At 43.1% G+C, this 20,070-nt stretch overlaps 1 protein-coding gene across 2 annotated transcripts in view; it reads left to right on the forward strand.

Moving 5' to 3' along the window:
- Positions 1-1,516: 1,516 nt before the first annotated feature.
- Positions 1,517-20,070, forward strand: part of LOC109871530 (oxysterol-binding protein-related protein 1) — a 39,339-nt gene continuing 20,785 nt past the window's right edge. The window contains exons 1-15 of one of the 2 annotated variants that reach the window (XM_031807130.1): positions 1,517-1,632; positions 2,375-2,500; positions 2,607-2,692; positions 2,786-2,860; positions 2,989-3,100; positions 3,285-3,370; positions 4,481-4,625; positions 5,344-5,411; positions 5,528-5,572; positions 5,770-5,843; positions 6,003-6,066; positions 6,299-6,400; positions 6,521-6,643; positions 6,851-6,929; positions 7,915-8,021. In XM_031807130.1, the coding sequence (XP_031662990.1) occupies positions 2,377-2,500; positions 2,607-2,692; positions 2,786-2,860; positions 2,989-3,100; positions 3,285-3,370; positions 4,481-4,625; positions 5,344-5,411; positions 5,528-5,572; positions 5,770-5,843; positions 6,003-6,066; positions 6,299-6,400; positions 6,521-6,643; positions 6,851-6,929; positions 7,915-8,021 (1,290 nt within the window). In that variant the 5' untranslated portion in view covers positions 1,517-1,632; positions 2,375-2,376. Of the gene's footprint in view, positions 1,633-2,374; positions 2,501-2,606; positions 2,693-2,785; positions 2,861-2,988; positions 3,101-3,284; positions 3,371-4,480; positions 4,626-5,343; positions 5,412-5,527; positions 5,573-5,769; positions 5,844-6,002; positions 6,067-6,298; positions 6,401-6,520; positions 6,644-6,850; positions 6,930-7,914; positions 8,022-10,343; positions 10,640-20,070 lie in introns of those variants that run through there. The other variant, XM_031807131.1, reaches the window with a different exon arrangement.

Raw genomic sequence — 20,070 nt, forward strand, 5'->3', positions numbered from 1 at the left:
TTCTATGTACATATTCTTATTCATTCCTTTACACTTGTGTGTATAAGGTAGTTGTTGTGAAATTGTTAGATTACTTGTTAGATATTGCTGCATGGTCGGAACTAGAGGCACAAGCATTTTGCTACACTTGCATTTATATCTGCTAACCATGTGTATGTGACCAATAACATTTGATTTGATTTGTTGACCTAAGACAGGGCGACAGGTATACTAGCGGTTAAGAGTGTTGGTCCAGTAACCAAAAGGTTGCTGGTTTGAATCCCTGAGCCAACTAGGTGAAAAACCTGCAGACGTGCCCTTGAGCAAGGCACTTAACCCTAATTACTCCTGTAAGTTGCTCTGGATAAGAGTGTCTGCTAAAATGTAAATAGTTCTCACAGTTTTGTCAAGTTGGCTGGATGTCCTTTGGGTGGTGGACCATTCTTGATACACATGGGAAACTGTTGAGTGTGAAAAAACCTGCAACCTTGCAGTTCTTGACACACTCAAACCGTTGCGCCTGCCACCTACTACAATACCCCGTTCAAAGGCACTTAAATATTTTGTCTTGGCCACTCACCCTCTGAATGGCACACATACACAATCCATGTCTCAGTTTTCTCAAGGCTTAACATTCCTGATTTAATCTGTCTCCTCCCCTTCATCTACACTGATTGAAGTGGATTTAACAAGTGACTTCAATAAGGGATCCTACAGTAGCTTTCACCTGGTCAGTCTATGTCATGAAAAGAGCAGGTGTTCCTAATGTTTTGAACATTGTGTATATAAATATCTCTCTACTTCTCTCTCCCTGAATAATACGTTTAGACTACACACATCTCTGCCTGCCACCTCATTTCCTGAGTGGCCTCTGGTTACCCCCTTAGTGTGGGCCTTAATGGCCTGCCATGCGCTGCAATGCGCCTGGCTTTCAAGCCCCAGGAGGAGAATGTTTGGCCCCCTGCGGCAGACACAGAGATGACCCTCATTAGTCCCAATGGCTGCATACTGGGGCTTCCGGGAACTCACATCATCACTACTAACAAGACCACTCTCTGTCTGAGTGGCCTGCCTGGTCTCTATTGGCTCTAGCTTCCATTAGAGGAGGGTGATGGCCTGAACTTCTAGTGATAAAGGTAGAATTTGCAGGTCAATGTCCCTGGAGAGTTGGCATTTCTTTCATATTTTTTTCCCAGGTAGGCTTGTGTTTGTGTTTTAGTGTGGGGGTGAACATGTATATGTCACTGCACATCACAAAGGAATGATGTATTGTTTCTAGTCTAATAGCCTAATTACTAAATAATAAATAGTACTACATAGCCTACAAATCTGGGGGGGATGGTTCATTGCAATACTTCCATCTTGTCTATAATATAAGAACTACACATGTTGAAATGAGCAACAGCCTGCTCCGTTCAATTAATTTTCTTAACTCCCCGTGATTTTGAAATCTGATTTAAACATATTTTAAAACAAATATTGTTTCTTAGATGCTAAAATGTTGAGCTGTTTAAATTGGTCACGTGCGTCCACAGTTCACGTTCCAGTCCTTGTCAGCTGACATCCATATCCAATTTCACCATTATGCACTGTCAATGTCTGAACGTCAACACAACCTTTAATATAGTCCACGCTGTTTACTGCGGAACGTATGTGAGTTATAATATCTGGACTGCTAATTCATTTAATTACCAAGGATTAGAAGCAGAATACAGTCTTGTGTAGCCTACCAAAAACGACATGAACACTTGCCGACACTTTTCTGTACTCTTGCAACCACCAAATGTTAATTTCAAGCGCGAGAACATAGCCAAATGTCCCGAATATCAATGCTGAATATTGTGTTTTTATTGCTCGGGGTTCACTTGAAGTGAATGTCGGTGCTTGTAAACATTTTCGTACGTTACACGTTGAGTCGAATCTATCAATACCAGTTTGTCCAGGGTTATATTCATTACGCCGATTCTGTTGCAAAACGTTTTGTTTGTTGCAGTACGTTTTGCAACAAACCGTTTTGCAACGAAAACGAGAGTTTATATTGGACAAAGTAACTTAGGTATCGTTCCGTTTGCTCTATTTGCTTCCGTTTGGTTCTTAAACAGTTTCAATAATGAATACACTCCTGGCGAGGAGAGCGACTCTGGCAACTAACCCAGAAGTAATTTAAAGTTACATTATTCTAACAGTGATGCAGATTTAGTAAGTGTCTATCTGTAATTATTGAGCTATGTATTGTTGTTTAATTATAGTTGTACATTTAAAAAAAAAAATTTAGTCAATTATCAGACGCTCCAGAGCAACATACATGTTTTTTAAAGTGCATTTATTAAGCTAGCTCTGTGAGACATCCACATGTAAGTATATTTTTCCTCAATAACGAAGTTCTGAGTTTCAGTGATGGACCTGTCAGACCCCGAGGAGCAGTTACTCCACTATGCCAAGACTGGAAGCCTCTCTCTCATCCAGTGTCTTCTGCAGCTACGGATTGAGCAAGATCTCAGACTCAACATCAATTGCAGAGGTATCCTTTAACTAAATGTAGTCTAATGTATCATCATGTTATGTTGAGAAGCCTGTTGCTGTTCTGGTAATCAGTTCACTGTTAAATGACTGGTGTGATGGCCCAGGAAAGACCAAGACCAGTGCAGGTTGGACACCTCTACATCTGGCCTGCTACTATGGACACAAAGATGTTGTGGAGGAGTTGCTCAAGGTGAGAATAATACAGACTATATTATGTATGTTTGACCTAGTGTATTTTCCTAAAATATATATGTGTGAGCATCAGTATGTGTCTGTTTGTTAGGCTGGTGCTGATGTGAATTTGCAAAATAGCATGGGTGACACGCCTCTACACAAAGCTGCCTTAGCAGGAAGAAAGGTAAACCTTTCATGGGCTTTTTACACAGATACACGTGTGTACAAGATCATGTCTGTTCAGGTATGCAGTGTGCACGGCTACTTAGTGGTGCATTTCTATGGAGAACGTAATCCTATTTTCTCTCACAGGAGGTAGTTCTGTTGTTGCTGCGATATGATGCCAGTTCCACTATCATCAACGGGAAAGCACAGATCCCTAAAGCTGTCACTGAGGATGATGAAATCAACACCATGCTGGAGGGTAGGTTGTGATTAGGGATTATAATAGAGGAATGATTGATGGACTCTTCATCGCTGCACTAGATTTTGTTCAGTAGGTCAAATATTAAGCAATTCCCCCCCCCCCCCCCTTTGCATAATGTTTTGCTACAGTGTGCCCTACTGAACACTACCCTGGTTCACAATCCCTGTTTAATGTTGTGCAGCTGCAGAGAGAAGAGCTGAGAGGAGACAGGAGGAGAAACTTCTGGAGGCGGCCAGAGAGGGAGACGTCTTCACCCTGTCTGAGCTGGTCAGCATCTGATCATCTCTGACCCTCCACTGAACCTCTGGTTACCTCCCAAATGGCGCCCTATTCCCTAAAAAGTTAACTACTTTTGACCAGAGATCTATCGGGCCCATAGGACTTGGGTCAAAGGTAGTGCACTATATGGGAATAGGGTGCCCTTTAGGGCAAAGCCTCTTTACCTCAGAATGGGGTAGTAGATGCGTGGCTTTGGTCTTCTTGATGATTAAGCACTGTACACATGACTTGAGCTTTCATGTTATTGTCTTCAGCTTGGTTACTGACCTCGTAATTGAAGAGGTCAACCTAGTCCTTCCATTGAGGAACCAAGATTATGCAACAAACCTGTTTGGTTCTATTCACATCAAATTGTATTAGTCACATGCGCTGAATACAGCAGGTGTTCACTTTACAGTGAAGTGCTTACTTACAAGCCCCTCACCAACAATGCAGTTTAAAAAAAAATGAATAAAAGTAACAAGTAGTTAAAGACCAGCAGGAAAATAACAATAGTGAGACTATATACAGGGGGTACCGGTACAGAGCCAATGTGTGGCACCAGCTAGTCGAGGTAATATGTACACGTAGGTAGAGTTATTAAAATGGCAATGCATAGATAACAGAGTAGCAGTGGTGTTAGAAGAGGGGGGTGCAATGCATTTGATTAGATGTTCAGGAGTCTTATGGCTTGGGGGTAGAAGCTGTTTAGAAGCCTCTTGGACCTAGACTTGGTGCTCCGGTACCTCTTGCTGTGCGGTAGCAGAGAGAACCGTCTATGTCTAGGGTGGCTGGGGTCTTTGACAATTTTTAGGGTCTTCCTCTGACACCGCCTGGTATAGATGTCCTGGATTGCAGGAAGCGTGGCCCCAATGATGTACTGGGCCGTACGCACTACCCTCTGGAGGCCGAGCAGTTGCCATACCAGGCAGTGATGCAACCAGTCATGGTGCTCTCGATGGTGCAGCTGTAGAACCTTTTGAAGATCTGAGGACCCATGTAGTTTGCGCATAGATATATTGATTGCTTACATGCAGATTTGACTTACATGCATGCATGTTATGTGAATGTTAAGACACCATGTGCTTAATTCATTCACTTTAGATGTTCCTTTTTCAGCTCAGCAGGAAGCGGCCTCCTGACATCGATTGTAGAGACCTGCAGGGGAACACGCCTTTACACTGTGCTGCCTACAGGGGGCAGAAGCAGTGTGTTGGAAAGCTGCTCAAGTGTGGAGCTAGCTCCAGCATGAAGAACAAGAGTGGTATGTTTCCCTACTGATATGTCCACTGTGGAAATAAACACAGAATTTGGGGTAAACCATATTGACCTATCCTCACCATACACATCCTTTGTATGGAAAAATATTATATTTTTTGTAAGTGGGACTTTGTTTGCATGGATATTATATTTGATAGAGCCTGGATGTAGTTTGAAATCATCATCACTTAAGTTTCATAATGTGTAGAAAAAGAAAAGAGGTGTATAGATTACCACATTTGCGAAACAAACGATACGCCTACTTAGCTGGTGTCTGACTGCGTCCCTAATGGCACCTTCTTCCCTATCTCTATGGGCCCTGATCAAAAGTAGTCCACTATATAGGGTGTAGGTTGCCATTTGGGAACATCCTATGTGGTGTATTCACTGCCTCCCTCCCTGTCAGCTGGTAGGAGGTTTAGTTTAGTTGATTTGGAACCCCATTAGCATCTGCCCATGCAGCAGCAACTCTTCCTGGGGTCCACGGGTCCACATAGAACGTACAAATACATGACAAGGTACAGAACAGTTAAAGACATGAACAACATAAGATATTACATTCAATAAAAAAATAGTTTTATATATTGGAAAGACACCAAGAGACAACAAAAATACTATTTACACTGTTCATATATCATATTCACATATACTGTACAGTTAAATTAGATTTTTAGATGGAGGTAATTGATAATGGTCTGATAAATGGCTTGGTTCTGTTGCAGACCAAACAGTGTTTGACCTGGCCTGCAGTGAGGAGATTAAGCAGATTCTGGAGGGCAGTCGTGACCAGGTGAGGTGCGAGAAGAACACTGCAGTGAAAAGCTGCAGATACTGTTAAAAGCATCGGTCTAGTGCTCTAGACTTACAAAATACTCATGAAACAGAAATGTTTTTTCTTCCCCTAAGGATACAGTTAGTGGTGTGCAGAAGTTTGAAGGCCTCCTATTGAAGGTATTCTAGTGTTTTATTCACAACAAGTATTCCTATATTCTGTACATTCTTGAATGTAATTCAATAATTTCATACAGTGCCTACTGTAAAATGTGTACAGTATAGACCAGTGGTGTTTAGTGTTACTCTGAAACTACTGAAAACTGACATCCTTCAGTATAGTATAGTGATGCTGTCTTTGGCCCTGTCCAATACAGAGTTCCAGGTTCCTGGCCTGGCGTTCCCATTGGGTGGTCATTCAAGATGGGGTCCTGTCCTGGTACCCTAGACAGTGAGTCCTCCAACCTTCTTCCCCCTCCTCATCTCTCTCTCTCTCCCCTCCCTATTGCATACACAGCCCCTTGCTCCTCCTGTTTTCCCCTGAAGAGCTTGAGGTAGTACAGTGAAAATCTCTTGATAGCTTCATCTTTCTGTCTGTGTTTGTTTCTAGAGCTGATGCCATGGCGGATGTCCGGAAGCAAGGCGCTAAGGCTCTGATGAAAGCTCACTGCAGGGTAGGTAGGCACCAGGCCAGGGTTCTGTGTTCAATGCTTTACCAAACATTGAGATGTGGACAGCACAAAATACAGTAACCCTTTACTGTCACTTATAGGCCTACCCTCCAAAACCCAACACCTCTGTTCTTGGAATGCATTTTAATCACATTATGTTGATATTAGAAATACCTATTTTCATATCTATATTGACTATTGTTTGTTTCACTGAATTTGATTCATATTCCTCCAGGTAAAAGCATGGGACAAGTGTTTCTTCAGCCTCCGGTGCTTTGATCACAGTCTCCATCACTTCAAGGTGTCATCTAAAACGGATCCAGAGGCTATCAGAAAAGTGAAGTTCTCCTAGGATAGATATTATGTGGTTTGGGACACCGCACTTCATAGTTTACAACACATAGGCCTATTTTTTTGTTGTTGTTGGTGTGATTTATTTGTTTGTGTATGCGTGCAGAGATGGCTGGATGCCCTGGAGGAGCATACGGCCTACAGCAGCTGTAACACTACTCAGGAGCAGACCACTGAGGATGAGGAGGGGGATGAAGCTACACTGGGGGACCTAACAGACTCCCTCCAGGTCGGCGCAATTCTTTTCCACCAGCAGTATATTTTCCACCCAATGCCACACGTACACACACATAATCAGACTGGGATTCAAACCAACACAGATTAACATCTGCACTCCAATAGACTTTTAAAGGCAAGTGAAATTGCGTCCTATCAAAGCCGTGTGCGGCCAGTGTGTACTTACACAAGGTAAAGTGTCTCTCTCGCTCCTTTGCAGGCTGCTGAAGTCTGCCAGCAGAAATTGGAGACTCAAGTGTCTATTTTTCTGTCCATGGTGAAGAATGAGGAGAACAACAGTAAGAGATCTCCTATTCATGTTCTCACAGCTTCTGCCAGTCTCTCTCATTTACTGTCTGTCGGTCTATGGCCGTGTCTAGACTTGACAGTTCATGCAGCTTTAGTATTCGGATCATAGAGTTCTGATCATGGAATTCCGAACGCGCCATGCATCTACGCCTACATTTAAATGTGCTTACCGTGTCCGGATTCCTTTTTCCCCGCACTATATTCAAATGCCAGTATGCATTCTACAAACGGGAAATAGGCAAAATAGAAAAATAACAACTGATGGCATTAGCTAACTAGCCAGCTAACCTCTGTAGCTAGCTAGCATGCAATGCTAAAGGGATTGCAAAGGGGTTAGCATAACTCTTTTTACATTTTTTATTTGAGGTCATCTAACACTCTGGACTTATTTCATGTATTAAGCCTGTAAATTCTATAGAACAAGCCTCAGCAAGGACCACTATTCAATGAAGAGTTTGGGATATGATTAACCTTTGGTTAAAATAAACATTAATGTAATGTGTGTAACTGTCAGATGGTGTGAAAGGCCTAGCCACAGAATTAGATAGAACTGTATAGTGTTGACTGTATATCTCTATGGCCCTAACTCTTTCCTCTCCTCGCCCTAACTCTTTCCTCTCCTCGCCCTAACTCTTTCCTCTCCTCGCCCTAACTCTTTCCTCTCCTCGCACTAACTCTTTCCTCTCCTCGCCCTAACTCTTTCCTCTCCTCGCCCTAACTCTTTCCTCTCCTCGCCCTAACTCTTTCCTCTCCTCGCCCTACCTCTTTCCTCTCCTCGCCCTAACTCTTTCCTCTCCTCGCCCTAACTCTTTCCTCTCCTCGCCCTAACTCTTTCCTCTCCTCGCCCTAACTCTTTCCTCTCCTCGCCCTAACTCTCTCCTCGCCCTAACTCTTTCCTCTCCTCGCCCTAACTCTTTCCTCTCCTCGCCCTAACTCTTTCCTCTCCTCGCCCTAACTCTTTCCTCTGTGTTCCAGCATTGGCTACTCCTCTCCTGCTGAAGGCCAGGGAGACCAGTGACCTCTCCAGGGAGACCAGCTCTGCCCTACACTTCTGTCTGAGCCTGTTTTCCAAACAACAGGAGGTACGGTAACTACTATACAGTGCCTTGCGAAAGTATTCGGCCCCCTTGAACTTTGCGACCTTTTGCCACATTTCAGGCTTCAAACATAAAGATATAAAACTGTATTTTTTTGTGAAGAATCAACAACAAGTGGGACACAATCATGAAGTGGAACGACATTTATTGGATATTTCAAACTTTTTTAACAAATCAAAAACTGAAAAATTGGGCGTGCAAAATTATTCAGCCCCCTTAAGTTAATACTTTGTAGCATCCACCTTTTGCTGCGATTACAGCTGTAAGTCGCTTGGGGTATGTCTCTATCAGTTTTACACATTGAGAGACTGAAACTTTTTCCCATTCCTCCTTGCAAAACAGCTCGAGCTCAGTGAGGTTGGATGGAGAGCATTTGTGAACAGCAGTTTTCAGTTCTTTCCACAGATTCTCGATTGGATTCAGGTCTGGACTTTGACTTGGCCATTCTAACACCTGGATATGTTTATTTTTGAACCATTCCATTGTAGATTTTGCTTTATGTTTTGGATCATTGTCTTGTTGGAAGACAAATCTCCGTCCCAGTCTCAGGTCTTTTGCAGACTCCATCAGGTTTTCTTCCAGAATGGTCCTGTATTTGGCTCCATCCATCTTCCCATCAATTTTAACCATCTTCCCTGTCCCTGCTGAAAAAAAGCAGGCCCAAACCATGATGCTGCCACCACCATGTTTGACAGTGGGGATAGTGTGTTCAGGGTGATGAGCTGTGTTGCTTTTACGCCAAACATAACGTTTTGCATTGTTGCCAAAAAGTTCAATTTTGGTTTCATCTGACCAGAGCAACTTCTTCCACATGTTAGGTGTGTCTCCCAGGTGGCTTGTGGCAAACTTTAAACAACACATTTTATGGATATCTTTAAGAAATGGCTTTCTTCTTGCCACTCTTCCATAAAGGCCAGATTTGTGCAATATACGACTGATTGTTGTCCTACGGACAGAGTCTCCCACCTCAGCTGTAGATCTCTGCAGTTCATCCAGAGTGATCATGGGCCTCTTGGCTGCATCTCTGATCAGTCTTCTCCTTGTATGAGCTGAAAGTTTAGAGGGACGGCCAGGTCTTGGTAGATTTGCAGTGGTCTGATACTCCTTCCATTTCAATATTATCACTTGCACAGTGCTCCTTGGGATGTTTAAAGCTTGGGAAATATTTTTCTATCCAAATCCGGCTTTAAACTTCTTCACAACAGTATCTCGGACCTGCCTGGTGTGTTCCTTGTTCTTCATGATGCTCTCTGCGCTTTTAACGGACCTCTGAGACTATCACAGTGCAGGTGCATTTATACAGAGACTTGATTACACACAGGTGGATTGTATTTATCATCATTAGTCATTTAGGTCAACATTGGATCATTCAGAGATCCTCACTGAACTTCTGGAGAGAGTTTGCTGCACTGAAAGTAAAGGGGCTGAATAATTTTGCACACCCAATTTTTCAGTTTTTGATTTGTTAAAAAAGTTAGAAATATCCAATAAATGTCGTTCCACTTCATGATTGTGTCCCACTTGTTGTTGATTCTTCACAAAAAAATACAGTTTTATATCTTTATGTTTGAAGCCTGAAATGTGGCAAAAGGTCGCAAAGTTCAAGGGGGCCAAATACTTTCGCAAGGCACTGTAGCTCCCTCACCTCCTAGCTCACCCCTCCAACCTCACTTCTACCTCACCTCTCCAACCCCACCTCTACCACACCCCTCCAACCTCACCTCCACCTCAGTCATAAAGCATCTCAGTGCTGATCTAGAATCAGGTCCCTCCTGTACATATAATCATATTCATTATAATCTAAAAGGATCCTAGATCAGCAACACTCCCCCTAAGATGTGGTTTGAATTGTATGCGACCCAGGCTATTTTTAAACAATTTGTTGGTCACATTGCTTTTTTTACTCAGAGGGCTGTTTTATGTGGAGCATCTATCATCTTTCCAACCAGAGGACACGCTATGCCTCTGTTAAAAAGGGGGGGATTGGTCCTAAAAAGACCAAACAGGCTGTGATATTATGCGATTCAAAATTCATTGATGAAAAGCATCTAGCCCGTTCACTCGTATTTATGCTTACACAATTGTTTACGTGCTATGCTCTTATTGGCTGATTCATTCATGGTGAATGGGTTATAGAAGCCTCTAGCCCATCCCCCTGTTGTGACTGGCCAGTAGCGGAGTGTGACTGGGGGTAGTGGATTGGGAAGGGCTGATGGCTGTGTATGTGTGTAGTATGGAGGGGTGTGTGTCCTAGTGGCCGGGCCATGCCCTTGGGACATAATTACAACAGTTTATTAATCACTGGCGCGAGCCTGCAGCAAGGACAGAGCTGGGCAAGATCCGCTTTTATGCTGAGCTCTGCACTCGGCCCGCAGATCAGCACAGGCACGCGCGCACACACAAACCTGCACACTCCTCCAAGCACACACTCACTCAGTCAAGGGAAATGCTGCTTGTTTATAGACAGAACTAAAGCGTATGCATATTAACACTGAGGCTGAGACACACACACACACACAAGCAGGCACACTTCCACCACCCAGCAGAGCATCCCGGACAGGAGAAGAGAGGATCGGTGACAGCAGTGCCCTCCATCCGCACAGGTACAGACAAACCTCCCCTCTTTGTTTTCATTTTCTACTGGGTCTATTTGCAATAGACTGGTCTCTGTAGACCCTGCTTGTTCCATTGTGGGGCTTTGTAATTGAAGATTGTTCAGGTGTGTAGTTTTTCAATGTTGTAGGTAGGAGATTATTCTAAACAGGCGTTTTACATTCAGAACAAGTTGTCTTGACTGCTCTGATGGTGATGTGAGGCATTGAGTACACACGAAGAGGGGTTTGCATAGTGTTCAGTGCATTTCTGACTTTTATCTGGAATTCTGAGTTATTTTATGACATTGGGGTTTATTGTAGTGTACTCTGTCATTTCGTTAGAGCATTAGGAAAAGTACCTGGAGAAGAGATTTAGCAATACAGTAAGGACAAACAGTGATTACCTTAATACTGTGTTCAGTGAACTTGGACTTTAACATCTGGTGCTGTAATGGCATACCCAGAGGGAAGGTTGTATGACAGACTTCCTCTGCAATACGGTTTGAATGCAGTAAGTCATTGATGGTATGACTGTATTCATATACCAGTATCTTTCATCAACTTCATTGTAAGAAACAAATATGCCTGGAAAAAGTAGATCACTGTTTAAAAATAACAGTTTGAGTTGGTATTTGAATGACCCCACAGTGGTTGGATACATTGCCTTCTGTTTGCCGGTCCTGTGCTAGTTCTGTCTGATAGATCTCCGAATATCTTGGTTAAGACTATAGTGTTCTGGACGATTCTGTCCACAGTGAGAGATGCAAAGTGAGTGTCAAACGGGTTCGACAACCAGGGGATTATATGCTTTGACAAGAATCACATGATAAGTCTGAACAAGTACTACGATGTGTCGGCTCCCTCCTCTGAGTCGGATGTGTTAGATCAGACTAATGGGATTAAGACACCTAGCAGAGTATCAAGGAGGGAGAGATGGACAGTATCAAACTTAATCCTTCCATCCATCTCCATTCCACTGTTCCTGCCACAGACACAGCTGTCACTACTGCTGCAGCTTCTGCCTACCTAGCCATTCTTCACGGCATGATTAATAGTCATTAATCTTGACTAGGAAACCTGACCTGACCAGGGAAAACTCAGGGCCACAGTCATGTAATCTAGGTAGAGCCAGTAGTTTCTCCAGACTGCGTGACTCAGATGAGGAAAAACTCCTGGCCACGGTCATTGTTTACCGGTAGGGCCAGGAAACAAGCTGCCCCACTACAAGGGAAAACTCTGAACCTTGGCTTGGGTGGCTGAAGTCTTTGAAAATATTGTGGGCCTTCGTCTAACACCACCTAGTATGCAGGTCCTGGATGGCAGGGTGCTTGGCCCCAGTGATGTACTGGGCCGTATCATCACCCTCTGGAGCATCTTGCGGTGGCGTGCCTTGCTGTTGCCGTACCAAGCGGTGGTGCAGCCAGCTCTCAATGGTGCATCTGTAGAACCTTTTGAGGAGATGAGGACCCATGCTAAATCTTTTCAGCCTCCTGAGGGGGAAGAGGTGCTGTTGTACCCTATTCACAACTGTATGGGTGTCTGTGGACCATGTTAATTCCTTAGTGATGTGAACACAGAAGACCTTGAAGCTCGCCTCTCCATTTCCTGTAGCTCATTTAGCTTGCTGACATTGAGGGAAAGGTTGTTGTCCTGGCGCCACACTGCCAGGTCTCTGGTGACCTTCCTATAAGCAGCCTCATCGTTGTCGGTGATCAATCCTACCGCCGTCGTGTCGTCAGCAAACGTGATGATGGTGTTGGAGTCATGCACGGCCACACAGTCGTGGATGAACAGGGCGTACAGGAGAGTACTAGGCACACACCCCTGAGGGGCCCCTATGTTGATGGTCAGCATGGCAGATGTGTTGTTGGCTACCCTCACAACCTGGGGGCGGCCCATCAGGAAGTCCAGGATCCAGTTGCAGTGGGAGGTGTTCAGTCCCATGGTCCTGAGCTTGGTGATGAGCTGTAGTCAATGAACAGCATTCTTACATAGGTATTCCTTTTGTCCAGATGGGTGAGACCAGTGTGGAGTGCAAACCAATGTAATTTTGTAATATGGCTAAACTATCCCTTTAACGGTGAGGGGACTTCAATTCTTTTTTTCACATTCAAGCAAAAACAGCACCATCTAGTGGTCAGAACCTGGTAATATCAGGATGTAGAATGGGACATAAACAACTTCAATTACTAATTTGTCGGGGGGGGGGGGACTGCCAATTTCACTGGGAGTACATTACATAGGATAAAGAAACAATACTCAGAGCCGCAGATACATAATATTTGTCAGACACAGAGAACTGATACTATATACTCGTTGTTGGGGTGGGATTGGCGTGGGGTGTGGAGGGTCCATGGGTCGCTTTTGAACATTCCTTTGGATTCCTCATTTCTAACTCCTTGTTAGAAAAGTTTGGTCCAAATCGGATGTTGGGTACTATATTTATTGAAAATTATACTAATCCTAGAAATAGAAATGCTCACTTTAGATGCAATCAATTACCTTAATTTCTCAGAGACTAAATTATATTTAAACAAAATAATATTACAGAAGTGCTAATCTTATCTGTTTATAACGACAGAAACCATTTCAGGCCTCCCAAGTGGCGCAGCGGTCTAAGGCACTGCATCGCAGTGCTTGAGGCGTCACTACAGACCCAGGTTTGATTCCAGGCTGTGTCACAACCGGCCGTGACCGGGAATCCCATAGGGCGACGCACAATTTGCCCAGCGTTGTCCGGGTTAGGGGAGGGTTTGGTTGGGCGGGCTTTACTTGGCCTATCACGTTCTTGCAACTCCTTGTGTCAGATCGGGCTCCAACACATTGGTGCAGCTTCCGGGTTAAGCGGGCGGGTGTTAAGAAGCTCGGTTTGGTGGGTTTCACAGGACGCAGGACGACTCGACTCACCCGAGCTCGTTGGGGAGTTGCAGCAATGAGACAAGATCGCAATTGGATATCATGATATTGGGGAGAATAAAGGGGGGGAGAGTAAAATATAAATAATAAAAAAAGATTTCAGAACAAGCTGAGATGGTGGGTGTCAAAATCCTCTTCCTTGTGCTTTTTGAGGTGGAACAACCCATTACAGACCGTGTCAGGGATAGGTTCAAAATGTCAATGAAGACCCTTGCCAGTAGGTCAGCGCATGCTCTGAGTACGCGCCCTTGTGAATGTTAACCTGTTAGAGGTCTTACTCAAATTGGCTACGGAGAGCGAGATCACACATTCATCCGGAACAGCTGGTGTTCTCATGCATGGTCCAGTGTTGCTTGCCTCGAAGCGAGCATGGAAGGCATTTAGCTCATCTGGTAGGCTCGCGTTGCTGGGCAACTCACGGCTGGGTTTCCCTTTGTAATCCGTGATAGTTTGCAAGCCCTGCCACATCTGTCACGCGTCGGGGCCGGCCTAGTGGGATTCAATCTTAGTCGTGTACTGACACTTTGCCTGTTTGATGGGTCGTCGGAGGTCTTCGTGGGATTTCTTATAAGCGTCCGGATTGGTGTATCGCTCCTTGAAAGCGGCAGCTCTAGCCTTTAGCTCAATACGGATGTTGCCTGTAATCAATGGCTTCTGGTTGGGTTGTGTACGTACAATCACTGTGAGGACGAATTCGTCGATGCACTTATTAATGAAGCCGGTGACTGATATGGTAAATTCCATATTCCAGTCTGCTAGCAAAATAGTCCTGTATCTTAGCATCCGCTTCATCGGACCACTTCTGTATTGAGCCCGTCACTGGTACTTCCTTGGTTTTTGCTCAACTGTGTGGGACCTTTTATATAGACAGGTGTGCCTTTCCAAATCGTGTCCAATCAATTGAATTTACCACAGGTGGACTCCAATCAAGTTGTAGAAACATCTCAAGGATGGTCAATGGAAACAGGATGCACCTGAGCTCAATTCGAGTCTCATACTGTAGCAAAGGGTCTGAACACTTATGTAAATAAGTTACTTCTGTTTTAAATTTCTTATAAATTTGCACACACAAAAAAAACGTTTTTGCTTCGTCATTATGGGGTATTGTGTGTAGATTGGTGAGGGGGAAAAAATATTTAATTCATTTTAGAACCAGGCTGTAACGTAACAAAATGTGGAAAATGTCAAGGGGTCTCAATGCTTTCCGAATGCACTGTATGAGTGCATTCTAAAAACACAATAAAAATTTGACAAATTGAATACCTGAATTCCCACCCAAATTATTTCTGTGCCAATCAAATGTTTTATGTGCTATATTTCAGTGAACATCTGATGGATTAAAATAAATCTGTTTGCATCTATTGTGTTTGCATCCATTGTCTAACTGTGCATGTTATTAGAATTGTTTTTAAAACCTTTTAGTAATTTTGATGGCAGTTTCTACATGATGTAGATGTTTAATTAAATTCACAACTGGGAGGGAGTGGAGAGACTAAACCGCTTAGTGGTAAAGAAACCATGACCCCATTTTGATGAATAATTTCTGTACAGCCTCGATGGGGACCATTTGCCCCATAATCTCTTTCCCGTCTTGCGTGAAAACAAAGTTAAAGCTTGCAGCTTCATGGTCCCGGGTAGGAAGGCAGAGGGCTGTGATTGTCCCAGGTGTTTCCAGTACAGCCACAGAGCCTCAGTCTCAGTAGAGCCTAAAATAGCGCTTTGTGTGCTGAGGTGAGAGGATGGAGGGATGGGGGGGAGTGAGCAGGAGAGAAATTGCACTGGGGCACGTTACACAACAAAGTATTCCCAGATGGGTCTCCTTGGCTCGGGCTCCTGCTGCAACGTGAGTTCATTTAGTTTCAGTAGCTTCAAAGACAAGTCAAATAAAATTGTATTGATTGTGTACACATATTTTGCAGATTTTATCGCAGGTGCAGCAGAATTCTTATGTTTCTAGCTCTAACAGTGCAGTAATACACTACATGGCCAAAAGTAGGTGGCCACCCCTTCAAATTTGTGGATTTGGCTATTTCAGCCACACCCGTTGCTGACAAGGTGTATAAAATCTAGAACATAGCCATGCAATCTCTATAGACAAACATTGTCAGTAGAATGGCCTAAGAGCTCAGTGACTTTCAACGTGATACTATCATAGGATGCCATCTTTCCAACAAATTTCTGCCATGCTAGAGCTGTCCGGTCAACTGTGAAGTGGAAACACCTAGGAGCAACAATGGCTCTGCCGTGAAGTGGTAGGCCAGACTCACAGAACGGGACTGCCAAATGCTGAAAAATCGTCTGTCCTCAGTTGCAACACTCAATGCCGAGTTCTAAACTGACTCTGGAAGCGACGTCAGCACAGAAAACTGTTAATCGGGAGCTTCATGAAATGGGTTTCCATGGCCGAGCAGCCGCACACAAGCTTAATATCAACATGTGCAATGCCAAGCGTCGGCTGGAGTGGTTTAAAGCTCGCCGCCATTGGACTCTGGAGCAGTGGAAACGCGTTCTCTGGTGTGATGAATCACGCTTCACAATCTGGTAGTCTGGGTTTGGCGGATGTCAGGAGAAGGCTATCTGCTCCAATGCATAGTGGCAACTGTAAAGTTTGGAGGAGGAATAATGGTCTGCGTCTGTTTTTCATGGTTCATGTTAGGCCCCTTGGTTCCAGTGAAGGGAAATCTTAATGCTACAGCATACAATGATATTCTTGACAATTCTGTGCTTCCAACTTTGTGGCAACAGTTTGGGGAAGGCCCTTTCCTGTTTCAGCATGACAATGCCCCCGTGCACAAAGCAAGGTCCATAGAGAAATGGTTTGTCGAGATCGGTGTGGAAGAACTTGATTGACCTGCACAGAAGTACAGACCTTCCCAGGAGATTGAAGGCTGTTATAGCAGCAAAGGGGGGACCAACTCCATATTAATGCCCATGATTTTGGAATGAGATGTTCGACGAGGTGTCCACATACTTTTGGTAATGTAGTGTATATACTGTATGTGTGTCCAGTGCATTCGGAAAGTATTCAGACCCCTTCACTTTTTCCACATACATCAAAAAACATCCTCATCAATCTACACACAATACCCTATAATGACAAAGCCAAAACAGGTTTTTTAAATGTTTTTTAAATATTACAAATAAAAAAACAACCTTAATTACATAATTATTCAGACCCTTTGCTATTAGACTCAATTGTATACTTCTTCAAAGTATCCACCCTTTGCCTTGTTGACAGCTTTGCACACTCTTGGCATTCTCTTAACCAGCTTCATGAGGTTGTCACCAGGAATCCATTTAATTTAACAGGTGTGCCTTGTTAAAAGTTAATTTGTGGAATTTCTTTCCTTCTTCATGAGTTTGAACCAATCAGTTGTGTTGTGACAAGGTAGGGGTGGTATACAGAAGATAGCCCTATTTGATAAAATACCAAGTCCATATTATGGCAAGAACAGCTCAAATAAGCAAAGAGAAACGACAGTTCATAATTTCTTTGAGACTTGAAGGTCAGTCAATCCATGGTGGTCCTCTCATGAGGACCACCACAGGAAAGGAAGACCCAGAGTTACCTCTGCTGCAGCCTCAGAAATTTCAGTCCAAATAAATAGTTCAGAGTTGAAGTAACAGACACATCTCAATATCAACTGTTCAGAGGAGACTGCGTGAATCAGGCCTTCATGGTCGAATTACTGCAGAGAAACCACTACTAAAAGACACCAAAAATAAGAAACATGAGCAATGGACATTAGACCGTAGAAATCTGTCCTTTGGTCTGATGAGTCCAAGTTTGAGATTTTTGGTTCCAACCGCCTTGTCTTTGAGAGACGCAGTGTAGGTGAACAGATGATCTCTGCATGTGTGGTTCCCACCGTGAAGCATGGAGGAGGTGTTGTGGGGATGCTTTGTTAGTGACACTGTCAGTGATTTATATAGAATTCAAGGCCATCTTAACCAGCATGGCTACCACAGCATTCTGCAGCAATATGCCATCCCATCTGGTTTGGGCTTAGTGGGGCTGTCATTTGTTTTTCAACAGGACAATGACCCAACACACCTCCAGGCTGTTTAAGTGCTAATTGACCAAGGAGAGTGATGGAGTGCTGCATCAGATGACCTGGCCTCCACAATCTCTTGACCTCAACCCAATTGAGATGGTTTGGAATGAGTTGGACCGCAGAGTGAAAGAAAAGCAGCTAACAAGTGCTCAGCATATGTGGGAACTCCTTCAAGACTGTTAAAAGCATTCCAGGTGAAGCTGGTTGAGAGAATGCAGTGTGCAAAGCTGTCATCAAGGCAAAGGCTATTTGAAGAATCTCAAATATAAAATATATTTTGATTTGTATAACGCTTTTTGTTACATGATTCCATATGTGTTTTTTCATAGTTTTGTTGTCTTCACTATTATTCTACAATGTAGAAAATAGTAAAACTAAAGAAAATCCTTGAATGAGTAGGTGTGTCCAGACTTTTTACTGGTACTGTATGTTTCAGAGGTTTAAAAAGGAACTATTATAAACCAGTACTTTTTGGGGGTTCGAGCCGTTTCGGAACTTTATTTTGCTGGTCGAAACAGTGGAACAGAACGGAAAAAAATGAGAGTTCTGATCCGAACGAAACCATTGGAAAACGATTTTGGTTCCAACCCCTGGAGTGTATGGATAGTATATGAATAGAAAAGGTGTGTGTATAGGTGTTGAAATTCTGGTGAGTGACCACCAATCTAATATCCAAAATATATTTTTGGACGTCGGTAATAATGCAAGAAACGTTTTGAGCAAATAATGTACGAAATAACTTGCCAAAAAATATACACTGTAAAGATGGAGCTGGAATCAGGGTGACCCAAGTCTGTCGGCGCCATCTTGTCAAGTAGGACGACTACTTTATTCTGAGTAGAATAGTGAACATTGTGGTGACAAGTGCTTGTTTTATTTCACGGGCAGAGCGAGAACGAATGTACTATTTATAAGGATGGTCTGTCAGGCTGGCTTTAAGATCTACCAATGTTATGCTCATAAAATGGAAGGTTCTCATAATTATGTCCTAGATTGGAATGTTCTACTAGCCAGTAGATATTCCTTGCATATTGTGATCTAAGTGGGAAATGGAGTGGGGTAAAGATGTGAACAAAGCATCTTTCAGTATCAGACAACACTTAGTCAGTAGATACACTACCCTTCAAAGTTTGGGGTCAACTAGAATTGTCCTTGTTTTTAAAAGAAAAACAACAAAAACATGTCAATTTAAAATAACATCACATTTTTCAGAAATATAGTGTAGACATTGTTAATATTGTAAATGACTATTGTACCTGGAAATGGCTGATTTTGTTATGGAATATATACATACGCGTACAGAGACCCATTATCAGCAACCATCTCTCCTGTTTTCCAATGGCACGTAGTGTTAGCCTTTTGAAATGATCAACTTGGATTAGCTCATGGATCATTAGAAAACCCTTTTGCAGTTATGTTTGCAGAGCTGAAAACTATGCTGATTTAAAGAAGCAATAAAACTGGCCTTTTAGACTAGTTGAGTATCTTGAGCATCAGCATTTGTGGGTTCGATTACAGGCTCAAAATGTCTAGAGCTTTCTTCTGAAACCCGTCAGTCTATTCTTGTTCTGAGAAATGAAGGCTATGATGTTATTTTAATGGACAAAAATATGCTTTTCTTTCAAAAACAAGGACATTTCTAAGTGACCCCAAACTTTTGAACAGTAGTGTAGGTTGGTTTCTAAATTTGAATGTCTATTATATCTGATCTATTCATTTATTTATGATATTATACGGAACAAAAATATAAACGCAACATGCAACAATTTCACACATTTAACTGAGTTAGTTTATTTAAGGAAATCCATCAATTGAAATGAATTCATTAGACCCTAATCTATGGATTTCACGACTGGGCAGGGGCACAGCCATGGAGTTTTTCCCTACACAAGGGCTTTATTAAAAATTCTCTAAAACAACGGAGGCGGCTTATGGTAGAGAAATTAACATTCAATTCTCTGGCGAAAGATCTGGTGGACATTCCTGCAGTCCATTCCAATTGCGCGTGGCATTGTATTGTGTGACAAAACTGCACATTTTAGAGTTGCCTTTTATTCTCCAGCACAAGGTGCACATGTGTAATGGGACCAACACTTTACATGTTGCGTTTTATATTTTTGTTCAGTATATATCTAAGGAAATCCCCCTCCAGAACATACAGACTGTGCCTAACCCTGACCTATGACCAGAGCGTATCTTATGTTCTCCCTCTCGCTACAATACCAACTCTCCATTAAGACATAACCAGTACATAACCTCCATTGAGATCTCTAGAGGATGTCTTCTTAGCTGGTGTTCATATGCCTAGCAGTTAAGAGCATTGGACCAGTAACGGAAAGCTCGCTGATACAAATCCCAGAGTCAACTAGGTAAAACATCTGTCGATTTGCCATTGAGCAAGGCACTTAACTCTGCTTGCTCTTGATAAGAGTGTCTGCTAAATGACATGAACAGAATGCATATTTCTGA

This window comes from Oncorhynchus kisutch, linkage group LG27, assembly GCF_002021735.2.
Source record: "Oncorhynchus kisutch isolate 150728-3 linkage group LG27, Okis_V2, whole genome shotgun sequence".
Lineage (NCBI taxonomy): Eukaryota > Metazoa > Chordata > Actinopteri > Salmoniformes > Salmonidae > Oncorhynchus > Oncorhynchus kisutch.